This window comes from Python bivittatus, unplaced genomic scaffold (genome assembly GCF_059951505.1).
Source record: "Python bivittatus isolate LINGU-HERP-01145 unplaced genomic scaffold, Pbiv_v1 ctg000480_np1212, whole genome shotgun sequence".
Classification (NCBI taxonomy): Eukaryota; Metazoa; Chordata; class Lepidosauria; order Squamata; family Pythonidae; genus Python; species Python bivittatus.
In genome coordinates, this window is record NW_028277075.1 from 9,391,344 (window position 1) to 9,402,754 (window position 11,411).

At 38.6% G+C, this 11,411-nt stretch overlaps 1 protein-coding gene across 2 annotated transcripts in view; it reads right to left on the minus strand.

Annotated features, from left to right (window-relative positions):
• Positions 1–10,752, minus strand: part of GSTZ1 (glutathione S-transferase zeta 1) — a 39,238-nt gene extending 28,486 nt beyond the window's left edge. The window contains exons 1-3 of one of the 2 annotated variants that reach the window (XM_088145283.1): positions 10,597–10,752; positions 5,900–5,951; positions 1,614–1,681 (exon numbers count right to left, since the gene is read on the minus strand). In XM_088145283.1, coding sequence (XP_088001409.1) covers positions 1,614–1,681; positions 5,900–5,951; positions 10,597–10,617 — 141 coding nt within the window. In that variant the 5' untranslated portion in view covers positions 10,618–10,752. Of the gene's footprint in view, positions 1–1,613; positions 1,682–5,899; positions 5,952–6,419; positions 6,549–10,596 lie in introns of those variants that run through there. The other variant, XM_088145282.1, reaches the window with a different exon arrangement.
• Between the last annotated feature and the right edge of the window lie 659 nt (positions 10,753–11,411).

Genomic DNA, 11,411 nt, shown 5'->3' on the forward strand with positions numbered 1-11,411 from the left:
AATATCCATTTCACAGAAGGCAAGCTGTAATCCTCAGGGAAATACACACACACAAAAGAACTGCAAATAAGCTATCACTCCATAAGCCATATATGTATAATTTCATTCCCTCTAGCACCATGTTTTGAACAGAATATCAAGTTTTAGAAGCCACATTTTAAAAAAATGGGCGGGTCCAGGAGTCAATTTGGGGGAATAGTTTTGGGAATGATAAGGAACAGGTGCCTTAAGTACCCATGGAACTTTAGACTCCCATTTTATTTCTTAATATTTGCAAAAAATCTCCCCCAAGTGCCAGGAAGGACTTAAAGGTTGATCCTACCTACTGGGGAGGCACAAAAAGGATGTAAGCGGGCCATCTTTTTCATATCCTTATCTTATGCATGCACACAGACACACACACAAAACCAGGAACCCCCTTTTCACCTCCTGCTCCCTTTGAGATGGTCTTCAGGATATAACCTACTAGGGGAGAAGGCCCTGTGCCATCAGCATGAAACAATCAACCAAGAATGGAATATCACTGATTTTGATTCCTGACCCAGTTAAAGAACTTAGTTATTGAAAAGCACCGCAGGAGAACGTCTACCTTGCACTACTGATTATAATGAGCAAAAAACAGGCTTCTGATTAAGATCAGAAGAAGAGTGGTGCTGGATTAGACCAAACCCCATCTGGTATCTTCCTTCTCACAGTGGTTGGCCAGATGCCTCAAAGAAGAATAATTAACTTCTTCCTAAATTCCCTTTGAACTGCTCAGAAGCACATTGGGAAGGTTCATTTTGATCCTCTTTAAAGAACTTGAGATCTTACAGGAGACAGTAGATTCTTAAATAACAAAATTGCCATGGATAAAATGAGTCTGCTTCTCAGGAAACTGGCCAAGGGAAGAACCTGCCCCCATGGAAGGGGATATTGAAATCCAACCTCATTTTCTTTTGTACTGTAGAATGTATAATGATATTTGAGAACACTGGATCTCTCCCTCTCATAGTCAATTTCCCAGGACATTCAGATCTGTTTTATCTTCAATTACCTAAAGAAAATCAGGACGACGCCGGTAGCACCTTTTCCAACTAACACATTTTATTAATTTTTTAATTAAAATTTGTTAGTAGTAAAAGGTGTTACCATGTTCCTTCTGATTTTTTGCTATCAGACTACAATGTTTTCAATTACCTGCTGTCAGATCAGAGTGCCTTAGTTTTTAAACATATCTCTAAATTCTGTTACATTGTTTATATAACTTGAATAGAACAAACTGATAATAATCTGCAAATTGATAATAATTGATGTCATTTTCCTCTTTTGCTTTATAGCAGTTTTATAATTTTGTGATTTGCTAAACTTGTTTAAGTTAGCCATATGCCTTTTCATATTCTGTATTTTTTAATCATTCTAATTACTGTAGCTTTTTTTTAAACTTCATTTTTATATTATTACATTTACATCGTTTTCATATTAATTGTATGTTGCTTTTACTGTTTTCTGGTTTTATAATATTTTGTCTAGTCATGTTTTACAGCTAAGACTGTCCTTACTGGATTGGTTCCAGGTTTGTTACATACTGGGGTTTTTTTGGTCAATGACCATAGTAATAGGGATTTCCTTACCTGCTGCCCTCCATCCTTCACAAGATTTATGGATACTTGTTCATAGGCGATTCCCTTTAGAGCCAATGCTACCAAGAGAAAATTGAATACAGTTACTGCTGTAATATTGAGTTGTTTAGATTTTTAAACTTCTCTGTGATATTTTCTAAATTATAATCACACAAAATCAGTAAAATAATATTGCAAGAATTCTTAACAAATCTATAGCAATGAAAACCAGTACTTTGTTTCTGAATAAAATGGACTGTACAATGATTAAATCAATAATAGTTGTTTCCCATTCTTAGCAGTTGGCCAAACTGAAAGATAGCAGTTCTTGATAATGAGCTGATCTGCACCCCATACTAAGCACAGTTTACTTAACGACAGTTATTCAATGAACCATTATTTGTGCCAGGCCAGTTTCTTGAATAACCCATGTTTTACAAAACTGTAAAGGCTACATTTATATTACTAAGAGACAAATGACTGTGTGCCTCAATATGTGAACAGAGTGTTTGCCCTGTTCACCCATCAAGTACAGAATGGGATAGCATGTCTTATTCTTATAACAAAACATAGATGAGGTGACATTCTGTCCTGTTGGTCTCTTTCCCCCATCGCCATCCCACTCCAGTGACTGAAGCAAATCAAGGCTGGGAAAAAAAATGCCTACACCATCAAAGACTGGGTAGGGTTGATTCCAGACTGAGGAATGTCCTGAAAAAATAAGCTTCTGGTTACATATTGCCTTTTTTTACACACTGGACTTTAGTGATTAATCATCAGATAAATAATGGGCAGCTCCCAGACCTAGCCTGTTTTTACAAGTTATCTCATGATCAGCATCAGCTGAAATGCTTGGCCTCTGACAACTGATCAAAGATGCCAGTAGCTGCCACTAGCCCTCCATGGAGAAGGAGAGCAATTCAATTCTGCTTAATCCATGTGCAGTGTCTTAAATAAAAGTTAGTCTTTGTTAGACACTGCCTTGCCAAGACTGAATCAGCCTGTCCAAAAAGAGAATCTGCTTCAAGTCCCACTCCCTAGGTTAGGAGGACATGGATGAGAAGGCTGTCCTTTTCAGCTGTGGCCCCAACTTATGGACCTCTTTACCTGCAGAGGTTCATGCAGCCTACCTCCCTCCTAGCGTTCCATAAGGCAGTTCAAACAACTTTATTCTGTCATGCTTTCAATCTGAGCTGATTATCTTACGGCATATATCTTGGGTTGTGGCTTTTCCTCTCAATACCATTGTAGGTTTCGGTGCCTATTATTATTACAGTCCCTATGAATGGGGCAAGTTACAAAAACTGTAAAATAAATACCTGACTTTATGTACGAACAGGCAAATATGTGCAAGATCAAATGTAAATGCTGATATCATGCCTAATTTGCCCTGAAGGTTATGGCCTAAATCCATCTGTCCCTATGTTTTCCTTCCAGATATGTTGGAACTTAAATTTGCATAATTCCCAGCTAGCACAGGAACTAGGTTATATCTAGACCAAAGTCTCATGTTGACTTTTTTCTTTCATTATCTCACACCTTTTAAAAATGCTGAATCTGCATTATTTCATCTTTGTACTTACAAACCTGAAACATCTTGTAATGCTATCATAAGCATTTGTTTGTTTGTAATATATTTTCTGGCATGCTCCACCAGAAGGTACACTGATAACAGATTAAAAGCACTTTTTATTAAGAAACATCAATAAAAAATATATTGAGCAAAATACAAAAGTTAAATGTGACATATTTAATATGACCCAGTTTGGGGTAGTTCTTAAGGCACCAAGCCAGGCATTGGGAGACTGTGAACTCTAGTCCTGTTTTAGGCACAAAGCCAGTTGATTGACTTTGGGTCAGTCACTCTCTCTCAGCCCTAGGAAGAAGGCAATGGCAAAACACTTAAAAAATCTTGCCAAGAAAACTGCAGGGACTAGTCCAGGCAGTCATCAGCAGTCAAGACTAACTCAAAGGCACAAAATATATACAGGTTGACTTGTAAACTGGCTATATGGTATAGCAATTTCACAGCTCAATCAGACTATTGGCTTATTTTGCTCAATACATTGACCAGGTATGCTGCAGGTTTTGTCTGCCAAGGAGCTACATTTGGCGAGACCCAGGAGACGGGCCTTTTCTGCCATGGCACTTGCCTTATGCAACATCATCCCTCCTGAAGTGAGGTTGGCTCCATCCCTGTTAATCTTTCAGATTCCCTCAATTTGGTTATGCCATTGGGCCTGGGGACCCCAAGGGACCAGTGAGTTGCTGAGGTGGCTCCAATGCTGATAATATCTGCTGCCCTCACTTTGCCTTTTAATCAATTTTTTTCATTCTCTGGATTTGTTAATTGTTTTTATATTACTGTTTTATACTTTTATTGTACACTACCCAGAGTCACTTTTTTGTGAGATGGGCAGCTATATAAATGTGATGGATGGATGGATGGATGGAGTCCAATGACTAAAACCTGGGGACTTTTGCATGCATGCTACAATCTACCACTGTCTCATGGACATCTGGCCTCACTTTTCTGCAGTGCAAGGCTATAATATTAAATATTAAATGAATGCCCCAATGTTTACTTTCTGTTTAATGTTGAACCATTCACTGAGCATTCTCTTTCTTCTTACACAAGCTTCATTTCCATCATGTATCACAGTCAACAGTTGCTTGCACAACCAGGAGATGTGACCCTTCACACACTTAGGGCCCCAGGCCTTGTGAAAGGGCGGCAGGTTCAGGGCCATCCTAATTTCTGGAAGAAGAATGTTCTATAGGGCAGGTGCTATGGGAGAAAAGACACAATCTTAGCCCCTCCTGGCTCACTTTGACAATATTTTTCGCAGCTATCTTTTTCTAAGTGTACACACTTATTTGGTATCTTTCATTGTTATATATGAAACAATTATTCTCTTATATTCTTTTTCATTTCATCATTCCATCAAGCATCTTTTTCACAATTCCCATTTGTGTACCTCTGCATGAGTTTGTGGCACTTGGTAATACATTTTTTTTTACTGGGTTCCAAAAATCTTCCACATCCTCTTTCCTTACATCCACTTTCCATTTAGTCTGGTAGAAGAGTAATCTAACAGTTTTTCACACAAGACGTGTATTTTCCCTTCCTGCATTTCTTCTTCCACTTTTATTTCTTTAACTTCTGTTCACTATTTAACTTTTTTCATTAAAATCCACTCTTGACAGTATTAAGAAATGTTCTCACATTCCGAACCTCTTACCGTTCTTGCATCCTCCACTAATTGCCTTTCATCATAAACAATAAAATCAATAAAAGCTTTTAGATTTATTCCTTTGCCATGTAAATCCAAAATAAAAAAATGTCACTGCTTTTTCCATAAATCCTGTAATTTAAATAATCAATTCTTGAAATTCCATTAGCTTCTGTTATCTAAACCGTACTAGCTAGCTAAAACCATTCTTGCTTATTGTACTTCAGTTTCTATAACTTTTAAGCTTACTTTTACTAGGATGCCTTTAATCCCAGGATATATGGGAAAAATGTAGTATCTGCAGACTTCTGGATTGTGCTATTTTTTATGCTCAAACTGCAATTCTAATTAATGTCAGAATTTCATTTTTTTAAAAAGGACCACCTTTTAAAGAGAAAAGGATCAGCCACTCCTAAACCTTTCTGAAAGGTTTGAGTTTCTAGGGAGTAATTGGGTTCATCTGCTACACAAAAAGTGCTATGGCCCTTTAAAGATTAACACATTTACAATAATGTAAGCTTTTATGGACTTGAATCAACTTCATTTGATGCATGGAGACTTCATATGTTAAAACAAAGGAGTATGTATCACAAACATTTTGGGCTATTTAAAGACATATTGCATAGTTAAACATTTTTACGTGGAATGCATGCCTATATATTTTGTGAATATGGGATACCGCCTCCTCCATTGCTTACACATGCTGAGAAAATGTGGAATATACAAGAGTTTGCATTCAGATTGCATACCATTCCCAACTTTTAACAGTGCTCTCCAGCTGTTTTGGACTACAGCTTCCAAAGGCCTTTGCTACTAGTCATTCTGGTTGGAACTGAAGTTGAAAGTCTAACAGGTAATGAATCAGGTTCTCTACTTCCATCCCACCGTAAAGAAGAGGCTCTCCCAATCCACACAAAACAGTGACTTTTTCATTTATATCTTTGCCACTCTGTAATTTACTCAATCAGTGATTAGTTGATTAGTCATATTTCAGTAAATAAAAATAAAACTCTCCAAATTAGCAATACTGTATTCCTATACCTAGAATTCAATAGTTATCCTTACCAATTCGCACTCTCCAGGAGCAGGAGCTTCTGAAGTAAGTGTAAAGAACGGGCTGCAGGAAAAAGAAAAAGAAGAAAAAAGTTGAAAGCTGCAATTGTAAGCTCACTAATGTCAAACTTCAAATTGTATGTAATTTAAAGACCTTTTTGAAGGTTAAGATGTAGAGACTACCAGTCCCGGGCAGCAAAAGACCAAACTATCACTAACTTGCAGCAAAGAGATATAGAAAACTAATGGCTATCAGATTTTAGCCACCCAGAACAGTAAGATTATTAAAATGGTACTGTAACTTTTCATCCTGACTTCTTTAAAGTTGAATTAACTCCACTATTACTTTTTTAGACAAATCCCCCATGAAATATCCTTTTTGACAGAAGATTATGCACAGACAAGCCTGTTCAGAGGGTTGCAGCTACTGCTCTCAAACAGAGAAGTATGAAAGTGTGTGAAAAAAATCTCCACAAATGCAACGGCAACACGGCAGCTCCTGAGCTATATCATAATCCCACTTTGTTCTCACCTTTGTGGAAGTCTCCATGTTATGTATGCATATAGATTATTCCTCAGACTGAAAGCCAGCTCAGATAGTCTTTGCTGGGGCGGGGAATGGGAGCTTCACTTGCAGCCAATCACAGCTGTCCAAATGCAGAGGAGCAAAGAAATTACAACAGCTCATTCCTGTAAAGTTTTAATCTAAGACACTGAAAAAAAGACAAGCGCCAGTGCCATGTGTATTCTGCTCAAAAGAAATGCATTTTTTTTTTTACAGAATTGGCCAACAGTGCCTGTATTCTACCATTTTCTTTCTGTACTGATCTCCAGAAGCAGAACTCATGGGCTGTAGTCCTTTTCTCTTATTATTTCTGAGCAATTCTTCCTGAGATGCATTAGGACCTGCACATTGTACCTATTGCGGCATACATAAATCCGCTTCTTTAAAACCTTTGATCATTAAAAGGAAAATAGAAGCTCAAGTTACTACTGTGATTTAATTTCCCATCTGCTGTTGACTTTATGATATTCTCACTGGGAAATATAGCCTGTGGTTATGAGTGTTTAGAAATCATAATTATTTGTTAGCCACAATGTTGAAGCATTTATATTGCTTGTTTGTTAGACAGAAAACTATTTGGCTTGAGAAAGGACATTATATCTCTTACCAGTGACCCCACCAGGAAACCGATAAAAAAGGCACTAGAAGCCTCTGGCGTGAATTATAGCTACACTTTCTCAGCCAAAGATAAACAAAAAAAGACCTTCAAGGTTACTTCAAGGTAATTTCTAGTAACATCTGCATTCACTGCTTATCAACATCAGGGAAATATATCATCTAGCCAATCAAGTAATTTGCAAATTGCCAGCATCTAAATCTTGTCTTAAAATGGAGGGGGGGGGGTGATGGCCCAAGATTGCTGGGAATCTTCATCATTTGGCTTCAAAGCCTGCTCCTTCGAATGCACAGTTTACACGATCTGCTTCACGAAAAACCATGTTTCATACAACGTGCTACACCAGACACCCCCCCAATCCATATATTTTATATTAGTTGTTATTCTGCTGCAGTCATCAAGGACTCCTAGCAGTTAACATCATTAAAAAGAAAGAAAGAAAAGAAAACATAGTATATAGAATATAACCAGCAGCGTCTTGGGCAAAAGGGGGTCACAGTGACGCAAGTAACATTGCAATTCAAGTCCTACTCCTTTTCCACATGAATTGTGACACTGCACACATGCCCCAAGGACTTTTTTGTTATTCTAGTGAAAGCAGTGAGAGCCTGTAGACACCACTAAATTTAATAACCCATTGATTCAATATATGCCATTAAGTTGCTATCAACTCTTAGTGATCACATAAATTTTCTCCATGACAATCCATAAAATACAATAATAAGCAATAATTTATCACATAGGAGTTAACTATTTGTAGCTTTAAACAAGGATCTGTTCCTTGTTAATTTTTAAAAAAACATTTATACATTTAATTTTATAAATTTAAATCTATAATGCATCATTTTTTTAATGACATTTATTTATTCCAGTCAGCACAATACGTAGCTTGATTCATATAGACCTATCACTATTTGTATGTTATTAGCATATTCACAATCCACAAGTGCATAGCTCAATCTTCACTTGATAGCCAGCATTTCCATCTTTATCCTATGATCCATTTTGTTTTCTACTGTTCTCTTTATAAGGGAATTACACTGTTGGTACCTAACCACTGGGCATATTCACATGATACATCAACTGCCAAATGTAGTTTAGCTCCGTGATGATAGATGACTCCTCTTCCTAGTTCCATGGCTGCAAACACCCATCCATGCTTCATGTACCAGCAGGGAAGCCATGCAACCAGATGCAATGACTACTTTTGGTTGGAATAAACCTGAGGGAATCTCTTGTGGTAAGTTTATTTGCAAGTTGTCCCTCAGATTTATTTTAACCATAAACAGTCTTTACACCAGGTTTATGTGAGACAGCCATTGGAAAACAGTGGAAGGTTTGCAGCTAGGATTCTTAGCCAGAGTTCTCGAGTGTTCTTGCAGCCAAGCTGTGGTTCGCAGTGATGGTCATGTCATGTCCACACAGACACGAAAGGTTGTATATTATATATTTGCATGTTTGAATCCTGCCTACCTATGTGAAAATTGCCACAAAGCAAATATGACTGTCCAGCAAACTGCCATACTCTTTCCTTCCCCCAGATGTGCAGATAACTCTCAACAATAGCTCTGCTTCCCTACATTGGAGAAGGCAAATGATTTTGTCAAAATGCTTAATAGCATGCCCATTTAATGTACACTGATTACCTATCAGTGACCAGTTCATTCTGATGTACAATCAGGTTGTTAAAATGATTCCAAATAATGCTAAACTGCTTTTAAGGGAATAGGCACAAATGAAATTAAAATTCCCTTATCTATGATGGTGACTGGAGGTTGAGACTAATCAAATAAAATATTAGATTGTTCCCACTTGCATTTAACCATGGAACAGACATACTCCGACAACCTCAATTTTCCCTCCTGGCCCAACAACTTTGCCCTTATCTCATCCCCAGCCCATGAGTGAGACAGTTGAAAGTGATTAGTTGTATTGGTATAAAAGTAGTATTTCTCCCCTCATTTTGACACTGTCAAATGATAGCTTCTCAAGCCAAAACCTTGGAGTTAAAGTCAGCTGACCTCTTGTGGCTATGACTAGAAGTATGCTCTGGATATGTCAGGAGGAATAAGCACACCCATCCCCAGCTTCCACCGCAGCCATTTCTCTCAGGCCTTTGCCCATTCCATTAGCACTTTACTTTTGCATTCTGCGTAATGTTGCAGAAGGGAAAGGGAATAGCATGATGGGTATATATGTATGTATTTTAAGTCCACTCACCTTGTCTCTTCCCTCACCTATTTCTGACACCAACTTTTCTCCAAGGAGACAAAGCAGACACCCTCCTCTCCCATTCACTTGGAAAAGTCAAGAATGTTTTTCCCTATTCTAATTTATCTGCACTTTAAAATGCATTTGTTATTTTGGATGTAGCAGTCCTCTTTTCCTCATTGCAAAATCTAGATAATAATAAGGGGCATTATGAACTGGGCCTTTGTTCTTATTTGCCAGTTTTTGAGTGTTTGTCAGGTACAATCACACCCAACAGCTGGTCAGTTTCACTTCCCTGCTTTACAGAAGAGTGAGCCAGTTTGGTGTAGTGGTTAGGGCACCAGGCTAAAAACCAGGAGACTCTGAGTTCTAGTCCTGCCTTAGGCATGAAGTCAGCTGGGTAACCTTGGGCCAGTCACTCTCTCTCAGCCCTGTGAAGTAGGCAATGGCAAACCACTTCTGAAATGTTGCCAAAAAACCTGCAGGGACTTGTCCAGGCAGTCTCCAGGAGTCAACACTTACTTGATGGCACACAACACATGCTACAAAACTACCTAATTGCACAACTACAGCAGGATCTGCTTCCCTCTTTTCTGTAGCTGTTTCAACCCTAGTAGCTGTTCATGTTTTTTGTGTGTGTGTGTGTCCGTTTTACTTGGGAGATGCCCAAATTGGGTTTAGGAGGAGGGGCAGTCAACCGTCCTGAAAAGGGACCCACCTAATTTGTGTTTCATTGGTCCGCTGGTGGAGCTTTTCCCAGCTGGCTGCAGACATGATAAAGGAGGAGGGCAGCAAAGCCAAAAAGAAACCTCATCATCTTCCCTATACAGTAGCAAGCTCACAAACCAGGAATCCAGTCAGAGCAGAGGCAGTAAAGGAAGGATAGGAATTCAACAGGGGAGATGGGTAGTAATTGCTGATATTGATTTGTGCCAACTCCAGTGGATAGCACTTTAACTCGACAGTGGAGAAAGACTGATTTCTAGGAATTGCATTTCGTAGAAGTGTATTTATTGCCCAAAACATGCACCAGCCTCTACCTCTGGCCTCAGATTTCAAACCCTCGTTCAACTGCATGGAAAAACTGGACATATCCTAAGGGTCTTCAGAATCTGCATTAACCTCCCTCTGAACAGTTTAACTATTACGATAAATATTTAAGTTAACTATTAATTAACTAACTCTTAAGTTGGATAACCAAACTGGAGTCAGGTTGTTAAAAGAAGCATTCACGATGAATGTGAATGAAGAAACAACCACGTCGTATTCTTTTATCCGCACAGCTACCGGGGGAAGGAAGGTAGTAGTAACAAATACCTTCGTTGACGCGGCACACATCCCACACTTTCCCCCTTGACACGTCTCTGTGGGAAGAGGGAGCCAGGCTCCTTTAACAATGGGCGTAGGCTCCGCGTGCAAGAATAGCTCTCGCCGCCTCGCGTTCCGCGCTGGAATTTTAATGTTAGCCAGCCATGGACTCTACGAATGACCCCATTCCGGCGACTTGTTGGGATTGTGGGAGTTGTAGTTTCACCTCTTCCCCCAGCTTCTCTCTGTAGTTTTGAACAGGAAGATCAAGAATGAGCCGGGTTCTTTTTAATAGCTCATGCGCTTTGGACAGAAATGTTATGTAATTTAAAATATGTATAGAATAGCTTCGGTTTGAACATGAAAGTGAATATGTTATCAACTGGGAGTGCATAGCAACCTTCTTCATTAGGCCAATGTAGTTTGAATGCTTTTATTTTTCTAGATTCTCTGTGATATTATTGTCATTAACCCCTTTCACTGTTAAGAAATGCACTTGATTGCGTTAAACAGAATAAAGCTTGAGAGTCTTATTCTAGAAGAAATTGGCTGGCTGCACTGGTTCTTGGGACTGAAAAGAGTCTGGTTTTGGAGGTGAGCAAAGGCTCCTGGCGAGCAGATCCTTCAAACAGTAGCCATATTTTTGTGAAATTCTAATTATGTCATTAGGTATCTTTCATATGAGCAAGCTTAAGGACGCAAGAATGTTTGATTTTCATCAACATAGAAGAAAGTACCAATTTAAAAGCTGCTTCCATCAGATTTATTTCAAATCTTCCCTTCAGTTTACTCAGATATAAATACTGGATTTATTACAATCTTTC